Source organism: Phaseolus vulgaris, chromosome 3, assembly GCF_000499845.2.
Source record: "Phaseolus vulgaris cultivar G19833 chromosome 3, P. vulgaris v2.0, whole genome shotgun sequence".
In the NCBI taxonomy this organism is placed as follows: Eukaryota; Viridiplantae; Streptophyta; class Magnoliopsida; order Fabales; family Fabaceae; genus Phaseolus; species Phaseolus vulgaris.
Genome location: NC_023757.2, coordinates 51,986,922 through 52,009,965, shown reverse-complemented (window position 1 = coordinate 52,009,965; position 23,044 = coordinate 51,986,922). Strand labels below are relative to the sequence as shown.

Genomic DNA, 23,044 nt, shown 5'->3' with positions numbered 1-23,044 from the left:
AATGTATTTTAATGAAATTTTATTAATTATAAAAAATATATAATTTAATAATTTGATTATTTTGACTCATTTTCTCAATAACTCATGCAAAAAAATTTGTGGTTAAGAAAACTATATGTAAGAGAAATTATGTTTAAGGTTGGTTGCACTCCCCGTGTTATTTTTAGGTACTGAAATAAAATTTTAAGATATGAGGTTATGCGGGGTTGATCAACTTCATCTCGTACTTAGTTTGTATGGATCGCTAGTTATATGGGATGAACCTAAACAAGTTAATATGTTAAAATAGTAAGTTTATCTAGTGTTTTTTCCTATCAGACCACGAGTTGTCCTATCCAACCTACCCGCATTATCAATTTTAAGATCAAATGATATGTGAAAATTTGAAAAAGAAAAATAAGTAAAAAATAAAAACTATTTCTTATGTTGTTTTGTTTAAAAATAATTTTGTTCATATATTTAAATTTACCATTTAAGAAATTTGAAATGATATCGAGTGTGAGATAATTGTGATAGAAATAAAAGAAAACCAAAAAAAATTTTGATTTTAGACTAATATAGAAAAGAAAAATATTTACGCAAAGAAAGTCTCTTTTATGTATAATTATAAATTATAAATTATATTATATATGTGATACGAAATGGACTTTAGCCTAACTCAACCCCATAAAACCGGCTCATGAGGTTAAGGTTTGCACCCACTTATATACGATGAAAGGCTCTAATCTCTAGTCGATGTGGGATCTCCAACAATATGTAATTTTATAACCATTAATTATTGAGTACATTTTAATTATGAAAACACATGTCTGTGTTGCATTTTAAAAACTTTTAAAATAATACGAGTCATTATTAAATATTATAATTAAGAAGTTATAAGAAAAATATTCTTTAAAATATAATTAACAAAATAATTTAACGTTAAAGAAAAAGATAATTGTAATATGTTATGTAGAGAGATGTGAGAATGTGTGATTAGAGTAATATTTTGTGTTCTCAATTCAATTGTTTTTTTAAAATTTTTGTTAAGATTTCGATACAAAGGAAATATTTCGCTATGAAATAGAAATAGAAAAGAAAGTAGCAAAAAGTTTTGGTTTCTTTGATCACCCTTAAAAAAAACACTACATTTTGTAACCTTTGAACTTAAACCCCTAATTATCCATGGAATTCTAAAACATAAACAACTCAATCAAAAGCTCTATGAGCAGTTCAATTTAACGAAATGTCCACCAATAATGAAAAGGACATTTCTCTCTCTATTAGTTTCTTGACCATTTATTCTATGAATTTGATGTTATTTATTCGTTAAAGTATAAAGAGCTTTATATTTTATGAAAAAGGCATACACTCCCCACCTGTCTTATTAGCGCAAATTTTTGTTAATGATAAAAGTCGCTAAACTCAAAACTCAAGTTGAGAAATAAGAGTAAGCCAAGATACAAGGGCTTTCAGAAACTAGGAAAAATGAGTGGATTCTAAAGTTACGAGTGGAACAAAGGTTTTCCCAGTGGGACTAAGCAAGTTAGCATAATAATAATAACAAATCTATCTTATTACATCATAAAACAATGTAAGATGAAAGAAAATGTTTGGGATTTAAGTCAAACCAACCTTCCCTCTCATCCCAAAGTGAGACAAGGTGGCTCGCTCAAATGTTAATTGTTCAATATATTGACAACTCAATAAGTTAGATTAGTTACTCCTTTACCCCTAAAACTCAAAGTGGATTTTAAGGGAAGGGCAGAGTATCACCTTACAATAGGAAGGTCTTCGTTGTTGGGACGAGTTCAATTTGGATTGAAGCGACAAGGAATGAAAGACTCCAATCTTAATAGAAACTCATCATTGGTTAGGGTGAATCAAAGCATGAGCTACTACAAGTAAAAGGAAACATTAAATTGTTGATTGAGAGTTAGGTTAATCAACTTTTACTGAGACTCATAATGATTCAACTAAAGGGACTCCTAACAACTTAACGGGAGATCCAAGGAGATATGGGAATCGGATTGACTCGTAAATATATGATAGGTCAGAAGGATGCCAACTTGGTCTTTTAAATGTAGTCATCGTCTAAACTTTAATCTTCAACTACCTAACATTGTGGTTAGTCACGGTGCTCTTATCATTTGATAAATGATTTACTTGTATGGTTTGATTTTCGTCATATCAAACACAACTTCATGCTTTATTACTTTAAATACTTAATCAAAACTACATGGTGTTGGATTTTTGCTCTAACAGTAACAATTTTCCAAGCTAAACATAATTAATTGTTTTTATTACTAAAGACATAATGATAACACTCAACTTTTACGCTTGATGCTTGTTGTGATTTTATCACCCATAACTTGATATTTGATTCATTGGGTATTGAAAAACATCGTTTGTAATTTATAACCAAAGTAAAATACCTACTAAAGCTTGTATCTATAAATGAAACTTAACTCCTTAGTTGTCTTAAATCCTTATTGTGAAAGCAAAATTGTTTATTAAATGCTTAAGGATCTGACTCTTAACAAGGAAACTTAAAACTCATTTTACTAAGAAAATTGAGTTTGAGAAAACTCATGGATTGACTATAGTATTAAATTGGAAAAAAGTCGAGTGATTATGTGCATGAGAGTGAGGTTCAATGAAGTCTAACCCTAGCAATAACACATCACATCTAATTTCATATACATTTTAAGTGGTTTGATAAAATCCCAAAAAAGGTTTTAATTATTTATGCACGGTTTTAATTTTGTTAACATCAAAACAATGTATGGAAATATTCTTTAGTCTAAATTAGTTATGAGTTGTAATTATTGTCGTGCATTTCACAAGTCCTTTAGGAGAACGATAATTACTTACTACTTACTATCGTGCGATTGATATACTTGTCATTAAACGATTTGTGCTAATAATTATGAAAGTAAAAATGGATATATAAACTTAATAGTATAATAATAATTAGAGGTAAGACCAAATCTAAATGATTAATGGTGACAACTCATTAATAGATCTTAATCCCTTTTGATCAACCTTTCCCTATTACAGGAGAGTATGACATGCAATATCCTTTAATTTGATGGGGCATAAAATGATTTATTTGTCGCATCTTTCCATATAACATCGACTGTATCACTCATATTATTTTTATTGTCTGTTCATTGTTAAGGTTCACATATATCCATCATTTGTTGTATTTTTTCCCTAACAAAAAGTAAAGAGCAAGGTTGAAAATCAATGTTGTTTTTATTAAATTTCAATATTGTCTCACTAAAAGACGTGAACCAAGTGTTAATCTCTAATTTCTTAGTGGAAAGAGCTTACAGATAATCGACTAATGATCACTTGGGGTTTCAAGTATTGTGATGTTGTTTAGTCGAATATCAATTGGAGAAATATAATAAAAGATAATTAAGTTATTTGTGTTGTAGTTTTGTGTATATCAAAAGGTTGAAAAAGTCTCCCATTGTTTGGTTCAATATTTTTCAAAATAATTTATTTACCCAACATGATTGTTATACTTTGAAAGTAGATAACTAGAATCATAAATTTTGCACGAGAATTAAGTCATGTGTTTTGGATCTCTTTTGAACTTAAAAGATTTCAATTTAAGCAAGTTTCATGTTTTATTTTACATTTTTCTTCTATTCTTTTTTATATAATATGTGCTATATTAGTTTTTTTATGCTTAAGATGAAGATTCTATTATAGCATCACAAACTTAATCAACACAAATAAGTCCTTAAGAACTAAACTCAACCACACCTTAGCAAAATATTTTGTAGATGTTTTTAGTCAAATTTTAATAAGAAATTTGGTAGTAAATTATCGAAATTATTCAAAATTTAATAATTTAATTGATTGATTTAATTCGTATATATAATATTTATGATACTGTTTCTTATTATAATTAAATAAATATTATTAATAAGTACTAGTTAAAACACAAGTATTTTTACACACGTATATTTACATTTTGATTATATTAAAAATGCATAGCTTTATAATCTATATAGTTTTATTATTTTTATAAATAATTAATTAAAAAAATAATAGAATTTAATATATATATATAATTTTGTAAAAATGATATTAAAAATTATATACCCGTTATTTAAAAAAAGTTATTTAATTATTTTAAAATAAAAAATCAATTATTCATTTTATTAATTAAATTAAAAAATAACATTAAAAAAAGTTATCTTTATACAGTGAAATAGATTAACATGTGATAAATTATTGTTAAAAATATTTTTTAAAATTATATTTGCCAATATAATAATAATATGTAAAAGTTAGGAAGAGAAACATTCTAATAATAATAATTTATTATTGTTATTATTATTTCACAAAAACATTAAAGATTACAGAGAAGAGTGTGTTAGTTGGTTAATGAGTACTCATATTCTTCTTCATCTTCTTCCTCTGGATTGGAACGAACCCTAATCCCTTCTCGATCGGAATCAATGGAAGGAGTGCTGTCCACGAACGAGCAGCAGAGCATGGTTTCTTCGTTTCTTGAGGTCGCTCAGGGCCAGACTGCCGAAACTGCGCGCCAGTTCCTCCAGGTTTCGCTCTCTCCCAAATTCCCCAATTTCACATCTTTCTACACTCATTATTGTGTAATCTTGAAACTTCCTACCACTCATAGGGGCGGGGAGTGAATTTTAATCAAGAGAGAAGTGTAGACTATTGTTATTTGTTAACAGATCTACGGAATATTAGGGTTGTTGTTGTGATTGATGTTGTAACAGGCTACCAGTTGGAAGCTTGAGGAGGCCCTCCAGTTGTTTTTGATAGGTAGTGAAAGTGGGGCAGTGCCGCCTCCAACTTTGCACACCCCACCTTTGGAAAATGTTGATTCCTGGACTGACCAACCTCCGAGGTTGTACTCCGATTCCTGTGCTATTTGTAAGTGATTTTTGTGGGTTGCTTTCTCTCTAACTTGTACTTGTTGTTTCAGTGAACCGAGGAAGGACGCAACGGCGAGTGAAAGTGTTGGACTCAACGAGGCAGATGAAGTGCGCCCTCCCTTGCCTGTAATAAGGGAAACTCTCTATGACGATGCAATGCTGTATGGGTATGTTTTTTTTTCCTCATTTGTTCTTTTGTTTTGTCAGAGATGCATATTATTCGGTGTTTTTTATTCTCTGGATTATATATTTGTATAATCTGCAAGCTGTTTATGTGTGCCTTTGAGTTGTGAAACAAAATTAGGTGAAAGAAGAATCAATTGTTGAATCTAGATAGACAGTCTTGATATCCATACATAACTGGAAGGTTTAACTTTTTGAATATGGCGTGTCTTGGCGTGTCTGTTTGATGACTACCCACCAAGAAGTATAATGCCGACAATTTTTTTTTATGGTATTTGAGATGTATCATAAAGGATTAATGTTGTTTTTACTTTTTAGTCCTTGATATTGTAGCCTGAATTCAATTAATGTTGTTTTATTACTTGTCTTATCTTTAAGAAATATTTGCGTATTTTTTAGTTTGGCTCATTGAGTTTTATAAGTCTACTTTCTTGTGCTATAGTATATATGTTGCTTTGACATTCAAACTATGTATTTATGTTGTTTTTTGTCATGTTTATGCAGAGCATCAAGGGTTGGGCATCGTTCACAAGAACCAAGCACCCTAGTTGCATTTCGTAACTTTGAAGAGGAAATGAGAAATCCAGGAGTTTGGGAGCCAGAGCAAGGTGCTGCTTCTACAGCAGAGACTTCTCGGGACAACCTTGCTTCACTTTATCGCCCACCATTTCATCTGATGTTCAATGGTCCTTTTGATAAGGTAAACATGCTTCTTAGATTGGATTTTCCAGATTCTGTTGGAGTGGAAAGAGTGAAGCCAAACACAATGTGGAGAGAATTTAAAAAACACACACTAGTACTGTGTTAGGCTCACGGAATTTAGCACACTAAATTCTCAATAAAGATAAAATTATATTAGTCTTTAGGACATATTTGTGTACAAACTAGGGGTTTCCCCCTAACGTAGGTGTTTCCTGCTCCCAAGAGGCAAGGAATAACAATTTGGCACTTTAATTTCCTTTCACAAGCCTGTCACACAATTTGTGTATAATTATTAGATATCATAATGTTTAACTACCTAATTCGAAATTAACATTAAATTTTTTAGATTGGTATGCCATAGAGATAATTTAGAGAAAACAAAGAAAACAAGCTATCGATAATCTTTGTTGTAAAGTACAATTGATCACAATTTATGGATGACTTTAGTTGGTTATATCTAACAACCAAAGGATGGTTAGGTACAACTGAATTATAACCAAATTTAGGTGACAACTAACTAATCGTATACAATATGCTTTAGCATGTCCCCTATAACTCAGGGTGATTGGTGATGTTTGAGAACTTGAGTTTGTCTGAGTTATAGATCTGAGTTTAGAGAGAGGCTTGGTGAAATGTTTGCAATTTGATCTTGAGCAACACGAGCAACTATGTGGGAATGATCTATAGCCTTCTTCTTTGACAAAAAGATGTTCACTTCCATGTATTTTGTTTAATGGTGCAACACAAGGCTTCAACTCAAAGCAACAATGCTTTGATTGTCAAGGTATATTGTAGGTGTGGAGCAAACAACCTGTAGTTGTTTCAGTTGAGACTGTACCCATTGATTCTCCGAGGCTGAAGTAACAAGACTCCTTTATTCTGCTTCAGTAATGCATTTGGTAACCAAGGTTTATTTCTTGGACCACCAATAAGTGACATCAGGTTGGGAGGCCTAAGGAATGAAATGAACAAGCAAAAGAAGTATATTTTTAGTCATTAATATCTGAACCATAGTCATCATTACATATGTTAGATGTAATGGGCTTAGCCCATATCTTTTGTATGTTTCTTATCTATAAATACATAATCCTATGTGTTCATTATACACAAGGGATTAATCCTATACCTCTTTTTACTTTATTTTCGCATGGTATCTAGAGTTAGGTAAATCCTGGTGAACCCATTGTTCACCAGTGACTTTTTTTTTCGAGCCACCGTTGTGCAGTTGTCATCGCTGTTTGAACCGACGACACCATTGTTCAGATTGTCTCGATCAGGCGACCGCCATGCACAAAGATTGTGGCGATTGACACTCCGACGCACCCTCACGCCCTTGATTTCCCAAAAACTCCCCCTCATGCTGCTCTTGAATAAGCATTTTTACTTCTTTTTACGACACCTATGGAATGGCCAAATTGTTTGTTACAGTGAGAACAGTGAACTTTTCTCTCTTCTCCTCACATACTCCTGGTATGATAAGTTTCTAGCACCTCTGTTTCTGAACTCAGAAGTTTGTTAATTACTTCTTTCAGAATTGGTATTGGGTTGCCCAACTGATGCTAATGTTTTAGAATTCTGCACCCTTGCTCGACTATCACCCAATTGATTAGGGTTAGGGTGAAAACCAGACTGACCCAACATCTTCCCTTTCTCTTCCTAACATTCCGAGTTTAGTTGTCACAAACTCACCTGTTTGCCAGGCATTAGGGAAAGATTCTACATATTGTTCTCTTTGACTCAAAACCCATTGTTTCTCCATACAATTCAATTTATGTCGAGTTTGAAAGACCAATTTCCTTTGGTACATCTTTTGGTTGCAAGTTCACAACTTTCTCGTAGTAACATTATTAATCCCGTTCATAAAATACTCCAAACCCTTGTATTCTGGTATTTCTAGCTATTGGGCAAACAACATTTCAAAATTTGCATATAATCTTCAATCAGCCTTGTTTAACATAGGACTGGGAGTTGTTATAGTGATCTCCATCACCACCACTTAAATAATTTTCCTTCTCTAGTAATGTGTTGGACTCAAGAATTAAACAAGCTGAGTTCTAAATAAAGAAAGAAATAACTTGGGTTTTAGGACATATTTGTTTGTGTATATACTCAGAGTGTTTCCCTAACAATGTTGTCAAACTCAATGATTGTAAGAGAACCGGAAGGGGGATAACAGATCTTAACTCGACTCATAAGACATATAGGAAAAACTACATTTATAGACATGAACTATATTTTAAAATAATATAGACAATAATCATAAATATCTCCAATACATAACACAAATAGTTTCATAAGCCATAGAATAACTGATAATAACTAGTAAATTCATAATTGCTTAATACAAATTATGAACTTGACATAATGCTCCCAATCTAAATGGAAGCAAGAATAAGAGAAAATATTCAGAAGAAAAATTATAGAACAAACACTGAGAAGAAATGTCTTTTAAATTGTGATGGTTAACTAAAATAATAAAATAAGTATCTCTGAGAAGAAAAACTCTGAACAGCCAAAGCAACAAGAAAAAATGGCACCCCCAAGAGTTGGTGCCAGCGATGGTGATGTGAACCTTGTCTACGGTGATGCAAGCGTCAGTGCTAGTTGTGATGGCTGGCAACTACTGAGACACGAGTGTTACAAGGGCCAGAGATGACTATGGTACGCTGCTATGGTCAGTGACAACCTGTCGTTGATGAGCATAGTGGAACAGAGTAGGATGTTTGATTCTGATTTGCAATTGGTAATCCAAGGGTCATATTTTATATTTTTTTAAATTGGGTCATTATAACCCAAACTGGAAAGCCAACTACAGGAGTTGGGAACTAGAACTGGGCAACAAAGTCTGAGTCTGCATGAACGCTTTCAGGATTGACATGATGCATGATCTGCTGATTTCATGAGCGAAGTTGCAATCTTGCAACGATCCGTGACCTTCATGTTCTGCTTTGCACTTGTTCTCTCTTTGGTCTTCCGTACTCATAGATTGTGTGAGTTTGCAAGTATACTTGCGATTTTGATAACATTGCTCCTAAGAAAGAGTTTCATCATTCCTTACAGACAAGGGATAACAATTCAACACTGTAATTGTCTTCTACAAGTCAGTCACAGAACCTATAAATCACTGTAACTGTCATATCAGACATATACTGCCTAATATGAAATTAATGTAAAAATAATTGCTTAATAACTTGTACAAAATTAGAACTGGCTAATACCTACCTATTTCAGGAATTGGTCTATCATAGTGAGATCTCTAATAAGATATAGATTATTTCTGTTTTGCATACATGATAGAGTGCTTAAGTTGCCACTTCCTTTTTTTTTCTTTTTCATCTGTCTGTTAATAGTACAAGTTGATGCCCTAAACTCATTTGGATTACAATCATTTCCATCTCCATAGTTTATGGGAATTTTTGCCTAAAAGTTGTAGCAGGTCCGTCTAGATGAGCAGTGCATATATTTTGAAATGTAAATGTAAATGGTATACGTTGTGACTAAACATTTGGCCTTTGTATGCAGGCAAAAGATGCTGCTTCCGTGCAGAACAAATGGTTGTTGGTGAACATACAATCTACCAAGGAATTCAGCTCCCATATGGTACTATTTTCTTGGTTTTCCATTTTCATTTCTCTTGATCTGTTTCAGCATTGGCACTAATATCATGATCACTTTGTGAAGCTAAATCGTGATACATGGGCCAATGAAGCTGTTTCTCAGACTATTAGTACAAACTGTATATTCTGGCAGGTCAGTTTCCTACTCTGTTGACTTGAACACTGGTGGTTAATTTTTTTTCTATTTTCAAAATGTTATTTACCTGGCATTTATATAAGAGTACGTATAATTTCTCAAATTTCTTCAAAAAAGTTTCTGGATATTATCTTGCCCATAATACACAGAATGGCACTCTAACGGTATGCGGTTAAGCTTAACCATGTCTTATTGTAATTTTTGGATAAAAGAACAAATTCACTCAGATTAATTAAATTAATTATGAAGTTTGGAGGATTTTGATATTTGGACTTCAAAATGGGCTCATGTCAGATTACATTTTCTCTTGTGTTTAGTTAAATTTTATGTATATCTTTCTCTTAACTGTGTCTATTATTAGTTTGATGGACATTTACATTTAGTTGGTAGTTTAGACAGCAGCTTTCAATTAAAGTATAGAGCACTTGAGTCAGTGAGACCCAGTTAAATTAGGTTTACAGTAACTGGAATTTGTCTATGCCTCTTGATTCATAATATTTTCTATCTGTATGGATGATAAAATGGATGAATCAAATCAATTCTTAGCCAGATCATTACAGATCGGATACAAATAATTTATTTTGTTCCACTAACAATTCCAATCCATCCATGATCCATCTAATAAAATCCAATGCAATCCATCCATTATAATTTTTAATGGATGGGCATCCAATAAAATAATATATTTTAAAAATGAAATAAATTTATTTGTTAAATATTCTCTTCTTTCTCTATTCCCTGCCCCCCATTTCCCTCTCCCCTTTCTGTTAATGAATTGGAATTGGATTTAGGTGGTCGAAAATTCTTGATAAAATAAATACTATTTGAAAACTAAGAGATAAAAAAATACTTTTTGACAAATTAAAATATCATAGTTTTTGAAAGTTGAAAGCAAACTCCAATTGTTCTTTCAATATACCATGGGTTCAATTCGTTGGTTGATTAAAAGATTATAGCTAGCTGAAAGCCGAAGGAGGATTTAGGATGAATGAACTAGAATAATTGTTTAAATATTGAAATTGTGAATCTGTGATCTATCTGTAGTACAAGATTCATTGTTAATAATTCAATCTTTCCACATGGTATAAGACTTCAGATATTTCTAAATAAAATTTTAGTTTCACTTCAAACACTATTGATTTTTTCTGGTGCAAGTAGTAACTAAAGTAAATAACCCAGTCTGTTTGTTTATGTTCAATGAGTGTTTTCTTGTTCAACTTAATTTGGTGAAACTTTCTTTATCAGTAATTTTGTATGCTTGTATTTGATCTTAAATCATGTTTTGAGTGAAAACAACATTGAATGTGTGTCTATTATTTTAATGACATTTTTAATTTGTTAGAAAATATTATTTATCTCTTAGAGTTTTTAAATACAATTTTTTTATTAAGAATTTTGAATTTTGGACTTGATAGATCCAATTCCAATCCATTGAGAGAGAATGGGCGAGGAGAGAATACTAAAAAAATTAAATATGAAAAAATTTATGATGAATTGACTTTGATCCATTAAGTATTAATTAGATCAGTCCTTGGTTGTTAGCTTTGGGATATTGCATGGATCATGTCCTTGAAACAAAAAAATATGATCCATTGGATTTAAAAATAAAAGTGAATGAATTATTATATATGTGTTTAGATATTGTGATGATGTGTGTGTGTGTGTAAGTGTAACAATTGCTTTTGGTGGGAGAATCATCAGGTTGATACTTTATGGGATCGGGTTGGATGATTGAAATAATACTTTCTTTAATTTAGGAGCATCCATTACTTAAGTCTTCTTTCTTGTCCTTCTCAAATCTTGTACTCTTGGCAATTTTGCTTATGTAAACTTGCTCTAACCAGTGAATGGCAACTGCTTTCCCCCTGTGGTAGCTGTTTTAAGTCCTCTATAGTTCCAATTCTTTAAGAGTGGTTGCTGCTTGCATTTGGGTTTATGGTGATATTTTCAAAAGTATTTGTTGCTGATATTAAACACGTACATTTGTTGTATTTTTTTTGTATTATATACAATTTTTCATTGTCAATTATTGTTTTTGCATATAGGTATATGATGATACAACTGAAGGCAGAAAAGTCTGCACTTATTACCGACTGGATTCAATTCCTGTTGTACTTGTTATTGACCCCATCACTGGCCAAAAGATGCGCTCTTGGATTGGAATGGTTCCACCCGAAAGCTTATTGGAAGTATGTGATACAGTTTTTTTAACTTGCTATGATCAAGACATTTTTTATTGAGAAATTGAAACATTATTCATAAATAAATCCTGAACTAGGTTATTTTTTAACTTACTGATGCAGGGTCTACTAGCATTCCTTGATGCAGGGCCTAAGGATCATCATATTACATTGTCTCACAAGCGTCCTAGAGGAAGTTCTAGCCCACCAAAACCTAAAGGTTTTTTGCTAGTCTCTGTCTATATTCTAGGTGTTTGTTTGGTGTTAGATGACTTGATGTTAACAAGTTCTAGCACACCAATGCGTTCCTAAGTATTCCTGTTTGTTTTTTGAACATCAAATCTGTGCTATACTCACCAACCAATCATAAACCCAATCTTAAATAATATAATCAGGATGGAAAAGAAGGAAACACCATAGGTACGTACGCATACACTTTTTGTTCAGTTTCATGTAGTGTTATTAAACTCAGGTCAGATTGGCTGGTTGGTTTGACCATAAACCAAACTTGTGACCAGTTCAGTCAGTCATAATATTGGATCTGTTCTCAAACTGGTGTCTATGCAACTCTGTTCTATACTCACCAGCCTATTATAATCCCAGTCTATGCTTGTTTAGTTTCAAGTAGTGTTATTAAACTTTCTTGGATTGGCTGATTTGATTATAAACCGAACTTGTGGTCAGTTGGATCAAGTCACAAGATTGGACCTGCTCTCGAACTGGTGTCAATGTCATTGAACTGGATCTGAATCAGATTAGACTGGACAAAATCAGTGAATTCGGTCGCACTAGAAATACCTTTATTGGCACAAAAAAAAAGTAGTTGTCTCTTAAAGTTTGTTGTAGCGTAGAGGGAGCATAAGAAGAGAGAAAAAGAAAGAGAGAAGAGAGAGGAAAAATTAAACTATGCTTGTGTGTATGTGAGGGCTTGTGGTGGCTCATCACATTTGTATGTAGATGAGATTTAGGTTTATGATGGCTTATTGGGCTTGAGTGATGTGGGATTGGGCATGTAATTTCTAAATAGCTTACAAAGCTAGGTTGGGAAGGGTCAAATATAGGGCATGTACAAACATTAGTCAAGGCAACCACTGTGTCAATGCACTTTTTTATAAATTTATTTAAATATATAGCACTGGTCGGAGTCTGCCAAGCCAATGGTGGTTCCAAACAAAGACCATGTTTCAACTTTGGACTATTGAACCTTTTTTTTATTCATATATGATTTTCTAACAGCAGAATATTGAATATAATTTGAGTAAATCACAGAGACCCCCGACTTTTGTCATTATGAAATGTAAAATGGGATTGCATGGGGGTACATGTTTACTGTAAAAAGGGGGGCAAATGTAATGTTTTTAAAACAAAGGGGAGGTTTGAGTAAAGTTTTTAAAGAACTGGGGTGTTAGTGTCATTCGAAAAAACCTCACTGGCTATGAGTGTGATTTATGCTACATTTTAATGGTAGAATATTTATTATAAATTTTAATAGTATTATTATAACATTAAATAGAGTGGTTATCTCGCACTCTGCTATCATGCTATAATGTTTTTGTGGGTGAAAACTCTGCAGCTATCTGTTATTAGCTATTATCATTCCAAATAAATGTCTTTGAAAAAAGGCTACAATGATAACCCTAATTAATAGGATCATAACTAAAAAATATCCTAATTAATAATAAAGAGATCCTTTGTCAGTATTATCATATCTAACAATTATGCTAATAAAAAAATAAAGAAACCCCTAATTAATAGAATCATAACTAACAAATATTCTAAGAAAATAATAAGTGATAAGGATCTGAAATCTGGGATTATGATATGCTGATTTTATCAAAATGGGAATAGATGAAAAACAAAGATAATCAAGGTTTATATTTTAGTATAGAGATATGTCTACCTTACATTTCTAATGATGAAACCGTCTTTTTTAATTTTTTCATCATCATGTTGTTTGATGTTATAGCCTTGGTAGAATCAAATGAAAATAAAGAGGAGGATGAGGAAGTTCAACGAGCTCTGGCAGCTTCTATGGAAAGCATGAAAGAATCAACTGCTATGGCTGGTGGTGGAGACAATAAAGATGCTGATGTTGCAGTCAACGGGCAAGAAACAAAATTGGCTAAGAGGCCCACATATCCACCCCTGCCTGAAGAACCCAAGGCTGAAAGAAATCTCCTCTGCAGAGTTGGTGTGCGGCTTCCAGGTGGTCAACGTGTTCAGCGTAATTTCTTACGCACGGATCCAATTCAGGTAACAGATGTTGCTCTCATACCTATAGGAATTCATCCAACCTAATGTTCTCATTTTTCTTAAAGATGATCTTCTGCCAATTTAATATGATTTCTGGATGCTGTACATTCTTTATCCCCTTCAAAGACTACTGGATATTATTTATATCTGCATGTCTTTCGATATTGCTACATTGTTCTTGAAATTATGATTGTTATGGATGTATATGATATGGGTGTATGGCAAAGGGAAATATTTTAATTATTAAATTTATCATGGACACTCTTACTCAAACATGAGTTAATTATGTATTGTAGTACAGTAGTACTGTTAATTGTTACGTTTTATTTGATGACTGCTGGATACTGCAAAGTTAATGATAATAATTATGTACCCTGGTTTAAATTGCAAGCTTATTTTCTTGTTAATTTGGAGAACAGAGTTATTGACCCTCAGTTGAATTCCTGAATTTCTTACACCACCCATTATTCAGAATAAGTATTAGTGTTGTGTGGAGATTTGTATGAAAGGATCTTTGCCTTTTGGGATGCAAGTTGATTGTGTTTTTTGTTAGTTTATTTGTCTGGTTTTGATTTTCTTTGTTTTTCTTGAAGCTGCTGTGGTCTTTTATTTCCACCCAACTAGGGGAGGATGAAACAAAGCCATTTAGACTAACTCATGCAATTCCCGGAGCATCTAAAAATCTGGACTATGAAAGTAATTCAACCTTCCAGGATTCAGGCCTTGCCAACTCTATGATTTCGGTGACATGGGATTGAGTTCGTGTTCATTACCGGGTTAAATTGGAGACTGAGAACTTCAGATTGGTGATTCCCATCAATATGATCCCCTTTTTCATCTTTTTATGAGGATCTTTATGTTCAAAGAAAAGGTTATTAACTCTTTGTGTATACCACGAATCGAATGATGGGTTAAACGAAGTTAATGGAAATATATTAACCTTGTTAATATTCTCTCCTATAGCCTTGTGTTTTTTTGTTTAGTAAAATGTTATTGGTTAGTAAATTAACGGTAAGCTTGTTTTTAACTGGAAAACTGACACGGGTATTGATGAAGCTCTAATGTTAGTAAAGTCAATGATCTGTCACATAAATGTTTCTTGGATAAGAATCCAGCAATTCGATTCAAGAACCAAGAGAAAATACTGACACTAGTTGCTATTTTGTTTCAAAATTATTGAAGTTTTTGTGTCAGAAAATTATTTCCAACAAGAGAATTCTAAATTTTATATGAAATGATGAACACAGGTGTACATTTTTCTAAAATCTACTGCAGTTTCGATAAGGATCACTGACTACTGATACGATACACAACACAGATGCACTGATATAGATATATGTATACAATTTTTAAAATATAGAACATAGAAACATAATTTTATATATAAAATAAATATGAATTATATAAATTGACAATAAAGATTTATGTGTACAAGTATGTTTTGGTTTTTTTGGAGCAGATGTTTGTTTTGACTGGTTCAAAATGATTTGTTTCTTATTTTTATAATCATAATAAAAAAATTTATAATAATTTTTTACTCAGTTTTAAAATTGTGTTAGAATTGTCAGAAATCCAACAAATATTCTTTTAATAGGACGTTTCACTAATATGTGTCCTACAAATATCGTACGAGTGTCAATGTCCGATACATGTGTACGATATTTTAAGAGATGTGTTCGAACCTTATATATCACTTATCTAAAAGCTCAATTAATAGTTTCATATATAGTCAAAATTACGAACAAACATTCACATTGAGATTTTGATAAAAAATCAAAAGAGGGTTTTTATGAAAAATTTTGTAGCAAAAGAAAAGTTCTATAAATAAGGTTTTATAAATGAAACAAAATTAAAGACAAAGAGCACAAAGACGTTAAGTTTTGTATGTTACATAATAAACTAACTTTATACTACCCAACACTTAAAATTGAGGGTAGGATGTTCACATGTGACAAAAATAACCAATAAATAAAAAATATTTAAAAAAGTGAAAATAATCAAATGTATGCCTAGTTTCATTGAATGTAATTGATGTTTGTCCTTCCTAAAATGTAATACACCTTATAAACGAAATCTCACAAATGAAAAAGTGTGTAATCAAAGGTTGTGATAAGAGAAAAAATATATTGAGGATCTGAATGAACTTATAAAAAAAAAAGTGTAGTGAAAAAGAGTCATCTAGATGAGAGTGAAAGTTAGAACCAAAAAGAAAACATGAAATAAGTTTTTATATTACCTAATAAACTAAAACAAGTTTAATAATTTAAAACCAAGACATGTATATGAGGTTAGAGATGAGACAAATATGTACATACCTATACTCGTACCTCTTCCCATATCTTATATACAAAATTGGATATTATTCGTACTCATATTCAATCAATACGAAAATTCTCCATGTCAAAACGTGATTTTCTTACTAACACAATTTTAATTTCATATTAAAATATACAAATCAAACATTACTTTTTTCTTAAAATCAACAAAATCATTTTCTTAATTCGAAATACAACAATAGCTAATTTACTATAAGAAAAAAAAAGAGTATACAAATAGTAACTAGAATAAAAATCTATCTATATATATAATTTACTGCATATTCAACAAATATTTGCTCTGAAATAATCTCCTTCTCTTTCACTTTTGTGTACACATTCATTCTTTGTAATAATGAGTGATGACACCTTTTTTCCGCAAATTCGTACCACATCCTTCCACTGAGTGGTAAAGCAAGATACACAAATCTAAAAGAGGGACATGTGTTCCCCAAAATTGCTAATACTAATAATACTTCCAACTTTCATTCATTCATCTTATATTTCATCCATGGATTTAACACACACACACACTTTTTAAAAGAAAAAGTTACTTTTAAAATAGTCATATAAGCTTCTTATCTTAAACATCCTAATATGAAAAACCCAATTAAACTTGGAAAAAAAATACATATCCAACACTTCGTTATCGGAGTTGTTTAAGATGATACAAAGTTAAATATCCTTCAATATGATACAACATTAAAAAGTTGAAAATTTCTTAGAAAATATTTCGAAAGATTTTCTCAAAGTTGAAAAAAATAAAAATGTGAATTCACTAATGATTCATTTAGAATGAGATATCATGACTCTACTGATATATTAGAATCATACATATGAAGATTATTAGGTGATGAGAGTCGAAAGATATTCGTATGAATGAGTTTACAGTTTGAAAAATAACTGGTTTGGTCTGTTGTATGAATTAACCATGTCATATGAGATGAATTGATATTAAGATTATTATGCGCATTATTGTGTAAATTTCATAGTCAAGTAATATGATAGATACATATATTTGAGTTTAAATCCATGCATAAATCTTTTAGAAGTAGAATCAAGTGTTTGTGTATGTTAATTAGTGAATTTCTAACATGAGTAATATGTATTATAAATTACTATAAACTTAGAAAGAATAAAGTGTTTGTGTAGGTTAATTAGTGAATTTCTGATCTAAGTAATATGTATTATAAATTACTATAAACTTAGAAAAAATCAAGTGTTTGTGTAGGTTAATTAGTGAATTTTTGATGAGTAATATGTATTATAAATTACTATAAACGATTTTGTAAAAATGTATGAAAAAGAATGAATTTTATATTTGTAATTTAAAGTTATATTTATATTAAAAATTCTAAAAATTACTAACATACCCTATTTATTTTATTTATCTATATGATTGTTTTTTATTTTGTTTTCAAGATAAGTAATTAGCATGAACTATTTCAGTATTAAGCAAATCTCGTATAATGTGACAAGTTCTGTCATGAAGCTCTGCGAACTTCTTTTACAGCATTCCAAACATGACATAACCTTTCTTTATCTCTTTCTTTTTTTCTCCATTAAGTTAGATAATGTGTTGCAATATTATTAATGACAATTCATTGGATTGGTGAAATAATATAGGGTGTAGGGTGGTTCACACTGATTTCGTACTATGAACACTATTAAAAATTAAGAATATTAATAATAATAAATAAATAATAATGATAATCAAAATAAATTTATAAAATAATAAGTAATCTTTATTGGGTGAGACTAACAAAACAAAAATTATTCATTATTAACGTAGTACAAATAACATATTATACTAAACTAATAATTTACTTTACAAAATTGTGAATAAAACTTATCTTCAAGTAACTTTTCCATATTTCATCATATATATATATATATATATATATTGAACCGACGAGTCTAATAATAGGTGATTACTAAATAAGTTATACACTTTAAGATTATATTAGATTTCAACTTAAAAATGATTAACATTAAAGTTTAACAAATATATAAACCTCTTCAGGAAGGATTTCCGGAAAAAAATTAGAAAATATAATTCATTTTTATATACAACTTATTAGCATCATATAATCTATTTTTTTATAGTCCTCACCAAGAGGTACAACTAATTTTTATATAATTATTATCATACCAAATTAACGTAATGAACATGAAAAAAATCCAATTAAAATATTAATAGAAAACAATTGCATAAATAAATAAGAGATATAAATCCACATATAAAATAAATAAATACATATTTAAAGAGGGAGAAGTAAATTATTTTTATAACCATAGTGGATTATGTGATACTTACAATCAAATTAAAGGTGTGTTTTTTTTTTATTTTTTACAACTTTTTATCTTTTATAATGATAGTAAATAGTTAAAGAAATGTTAATATTAATAAATAATAATAATAAATGAAATATTTTTTTATCATTTGATATTGTACTGGTCGGTACGAACGACACCTGAAAGTTTAGTACCTGTCAAGAACGATCGACGCAACCTAAACCATCCAAACAGATGATTAATTAGACTAATTAATGATGAAATATTATGTAATACATTCTTAACTATGATTCAAATCCTTAATCCGGTCCAATAAAATATCCATGATAATCATATAAGTAGATACAGATTTCAAGAATCAAGTACTTCATCATCCAGTACTAATAACACCGAGTAGTCTTACTTTAATGTAAGAATGTCTTTTATAAGTATTATCAAAGTATAGAATTTAAAAAAACGAAAAACAGATAAACAAGATAAGTACGAGAAAATCGTTAAAATAATAAAATAAAATAATTCGATCGACCAACCGAAAAAAATAATAATAATTCTCTTAATTCCATCCCCATATTTTCTATTTCTTCTGTCTATTCCCTCTTTACAAAAAGTGATGTTTAAAGAAATATGAATACGTAATACTCTACAACCAAATTCAAAGAAATGAAAAAAAGTAAATAAAAAAGTGAGCGAAAGGTCCTGTTTGGTACGAGCGAAGGGACCCACTTACCAGCCCATGTGATACAGAATGAGCAAAGAAGGAAACGCGCTTACGTGTAGTGATGAGTTCTGAAATGTTAAAAAAACGTGAAAATGGAAAAGCTGAAGGTCGACACCGTGTTTGTCATAAAGATTGTCTCAAAGCGATAAAGCCTCTCTCATCACCACCGCTTCTCAATAATGATGCTTCCTCACCTTTTTCTCGATCATTCATTTCACAAATAATCATCTTTTTCTCCTAAAGCATTTTAAAACAAACAGGGTCTTAATGCAAACCAGAAAACATTATTTTCTTTTCATTATATAATTCAGGACTCGAAAGTATAAATTATTTTCTTTTCATTTTTATATTCATTGTCATAGTTAAACTCCTTATTTAGTAACTATTTTATAATTTTTAACTTGTTTAAGTTGAATATCGAAATTTATTATCTTTAACTAGTTCTTCAGAAATTTTAAATTCCCGGTATAAAATTCAATTAAAAAACTATTTAAATTCAGTATTTTTTTTTTTTACATTTTTTATTACTCTAAACTTTATAGATTCACTCAATCTTGCTATATTTTCACGAGTTCTCAAAAGTGGCTAGAATACACTTTTTGTACAATTAATTAAAAAATAATAATTAAAAAATAATAAAATAAAAGTTGAAGAATGAATTAAAAGATGCAATTAAAATTACTAAATAATTGATTAAGTAATTTAATGTAAGTAAGAAATATTACCACATGTTTTTACCTTGATGATCTCTATTTAAGGCAAAGCAGCTCCATTGCATTTCGCTATCAACCCCAGCTTCTTCAGTTGTTCTTCAAACTTGCTCACTCTCTCATCCATGGCTCGCTCTGTGTCTTTTGTCTCAACCATCTTCGTCTTTCTTCTGCTTCTTCTCGCCACTGGTAAGCTTTTCTCCATGCTCAATACTTCCATTTTAGGGTTTTCTTTATTGTGATCTTGTCTATAAGTTGTGTTGCATAATGTGTTGAGCAGAGATGGGACCAAGAATGGTGGCGGAGGCAAGAACTTGTGAGTCTCAGAGCCACCGTTTCAAGGGACCATGTGTGAGTGACACCAACTGTGCTTCTGTCTGCCGAACTGAACGTTTCAGCGGAGGACACTGCCGTGGCTTCCGTCGTAGATGCTTCTGCACCAAACACTGTTAAAACTTCAATCTCCATATATAGAAGATGATTTATGTATCATCTTTCTATAGCTGTGTTGTTGAGTTAAGTTAAGTACTTGTGTTTCAGAATAAATCTTTGTTTGTTTGTTTATCTCCTATTCTACAGATCTTTTTCTAAGACCAGTGGGATTCAGTAATGTAATCTGTTCATCATCTAATACTATATTTTATGCTCTTACTTTCACAATTACGATTCACCTAACCCTATTATTGTTATCATCAATGATATTTTATACTCAATACCATAAATAAAAATATAAAAAATAACATAATGATAAAAATAAATAAAATATATAATAAACAACATAATGCTCTAAATCAATCACTAAAAAAAAAAAATTATTACTGAATCTCACAAACTTCTATTAAATTACGCGGTGGATATTCATATTGAACACGACACTCATACGTGTTCGTGAAGTGTGCAATTCAAAATTATTTATTAAATTTCTGACAATTCTAATACAGTTCTAATATAATTTAAAAAAAAATATTAATTTTCTAAAAACTCAAACTTATTTATTATGATTATAAAAATAAAAAATACATTTTGAATTAATGAAAAACAGTTTTATGTTCCAAAAAATAATCTGAAACGTACTTATGCAAATAAATATTCATTATCAATTTATATAATTTATAATTATATAATATATAAATTTCATGTCTCATATCCTACATGTTAAATATTATATATATCTTCATGTCCGTGTTCACTTTATACCATTGTCCGTGACAGGACTACATAACTTACTATCTATATATAAACGCAAGAAGTGCTTACTAAAATAGCAAGAAGTGCTTACTAAAATAAAATATTTTAACTTTTAAGTTGATATAAGATTTTGAACCCAATTTTTTATCAAAAACTATTAACTAATAGATAGACTATATATTAATAAATATATAAATATGAACCAGTGTATAAACTATATATTTATAAATAATACAATAAAATTACATTATAACATATTATCTTATCTGTTTGGATATGAAATCTTCATAATTGATAACTATTTTCTTTATGTCACATCAAAACTGGACAATTATTGTACTTTGTCCCATCAAAACTGAAGATGGAAATATTAATTAAAGAAAAATATAAGTTCTACTGTTGAGATCCGAAACTTACCGACAGTTCATGATTCATTTTCTCAATATTAAAAATATGTTTTTTTTAATGATTTCCTAAAATTATAAAAAGTTATTTAAAATTGGGTCTGACCATTTCTCCTACTTCAAAATTTACCTGTTTAGAAATTAGTTACCTTTTTAATCTTTAAAATTTTATAATGATATATTTATCAAATGGAATAGTTAAATAGGTAATTTATAAATCGTTTAAAGAAAAAACAAAAAATAATTGCAGGAAGAAAACAAGAAGAATAAAGGTACAAAGATTCCTTTATTATTCCTTTGTCTAAGATTGCATCACATCATTTTCATGTCTACCAACTCGCGTAGGATGAGAGGGATAGATTTGGCATTTTTCATTTATTGGGTTTTAGTGATAAGCTAAGACCATAAAATTTTAGGATGTTTTCACAATATAGTATAATTTTACATTTTAATTAATAAAAGGTGAGAAATTTAAAAAAATTATTAAAATAAATAAATCATCATATAATTTTATTATGTCACAATTTTTAATTAACGTGATTTCAATATAATAAAATTCAATTAAAGTCGTTTATTTATCCATTTTATTAATTTTTTAAAATTTAACTATTTTAATAATTATGATATAAAATTATACAATAAAAAAATCCAAATTTTTTACCATTGCACAATATTTCCAAAAAATAATTATTTAGAAGAGAAAAAAAAAAATGTCGGCACCATGTTATTGTCATGCTTCTAAAGGAAGCTACTCGGGAATAATTGATTTATTGAATAAACTCTATAAACATTTAAAAGAAGTTGAAGACTATTGAAAAATAACTACACAGATTTAAAATTAGTTTCAGATCATTCTTATATTTTGAATTTTTTATAATTATATTTTTTTAATGACATATAATATCATAAATAAGAATTTCATTTTTAAATTAGTAATATAGTTAGTATGGTTGGTAACTATAATTATTAAAAAAATTATTATTACTGTTAGGGAAAACAAACGCAATAGAATAAGTGTGCCTGTAATTTTTTTATCATGATATATTATTTTAGTGAGTTAAAATTTAATATTTATATTTATTTAAATTTATATACATAATTTTTACATTTAATGTGTAATATAGAATATGAATACAAATAATATTAAAGAAGTAATATATATTATTATGAATTTACATAAAAGAAAGGAAAAGGCATAATTATATTGTGGGATAACAGTGTATTGTTATTTTAAGTGGACAAATATAGTGTATTTTCACTATTTTTTTAATTGATGCTTGCTTAACAAAATGATAATTTTAATATTCAAAATATTGAAATTTAAAATATAATTCAGGGTAAAATAAAAATAAAAATAAAAAACTGTATAAATAATAAGAGTATCTTATTATATATTGTTATAAATAAAGATAACTTTTTTTTAATATAATAGTTGTATT

The 23,044-nt window shown here is 29.8% G+C and overlaps 2 protein-coding genes and 1 long non-coding RNA gene across 3 annotated transcripts; 2 read left to right on the top strand and 1 right to left on the bottom strand.

Annotated features, from left to right (window-relative positions):
• Positions 1-4,334: 4,334 nt before the first annotated feature.
• On the top strand, positions 4,335-14,923 carry LOC137808655 (plant UBX domain-containing protein 7). Its single transcript, XM_068609886.1, has 10 exons — positions 4,335-4,559; positions 4,746-4,876; positions 4,955-5,071; positions 5,592-5,787; positions 9,312-9,389; positions 9,471-9,539; positions 11,588-11,731; positions 11,846-11,942; positions 13,689-13,975; positions 14,569-14,923. Exons 1-10 carry the CDS (start codon positions 4,458-4,460, stop codon positions 14,731-14,733), a joined length of 1,386 nt encoding a protein of 461 aa, XP_068465987.1. The 5' UTR covers positions 4,335-4,457; the 3' UTR covers positions 14,734-14,923.
• Positions 14,924-19,116: 4,193 nt separating this feature from the next.
• Positions 19,117-20,179, bottom strand: LOC137808654 (uncharacterized). The gene is made up of 2 exons (XR_011080725.1): positions 20,042-20,179; positions 19,117-19,540 (listed from the first exon to the last, which is right to left on the bottom strand). It is a non-coding gene; the product is annotated as an uncharacterized lncRNA (long non-coding RNA).
• LOC137808653 (defensin Ec-AMP-D2-like) lies at positions 20,086-20,673 on the top strand. The gene is made up of 2 exons (XM_068609885.1): positions 20,086-20,202; positions 20,294-20,673. The coding sequence occupies exons 1-2, from the start codon at positions 20,139-20,141 to the stop codon at positions 20,464-20,466; spliced, it is 237 nt and encodes a 78-aa protein (XP_068465986.1). The 5' UTR covers positions 20,086-20,138; the 3' UTR covers positions 20,467-20,673.
• The last annotated feature ends 2,371 nt before the right edge of the window (positions 20,674-23,044 follow it).

Coding starts and splice junctions, on each gene's coding strand:
- LOC137808653 (XM_068609885.1), top strand. CDS start 20,139: ATGGCTCGCTCTGTGTCTTTTGTCTCAACCATCTTCGTCTTTCTTCTG. Junction 20,203..20,293: donor TCTGCTTCTTCTCGCCACTG/GTAAGCTTTTCT, acceptor TGTGTTGAGCAG/AGATGGGACCAAGAATGGTG.
- LOC137808655 (XM_068609886.1), top strand. CDS start 4,458: ATGGAAGGAGTGCTGTCCACGAACGAGCAGCAGAGCATGGTTTCTTCG. Junction 4,560..4,745: donor CTGCGCGCCAGTTCCTCCAG/GTTTCGCTCTCT, acceptor ATGTTGTAACAG/GCTACCAGTTGGAAGCTTGA. Junction 11,732..11,845: donor CACCCGAAAGCTTATTGGAA/GTATGTGATACA, acceptor TTACTGATGCAG/GGTCTACTAGCATTCCTTGA.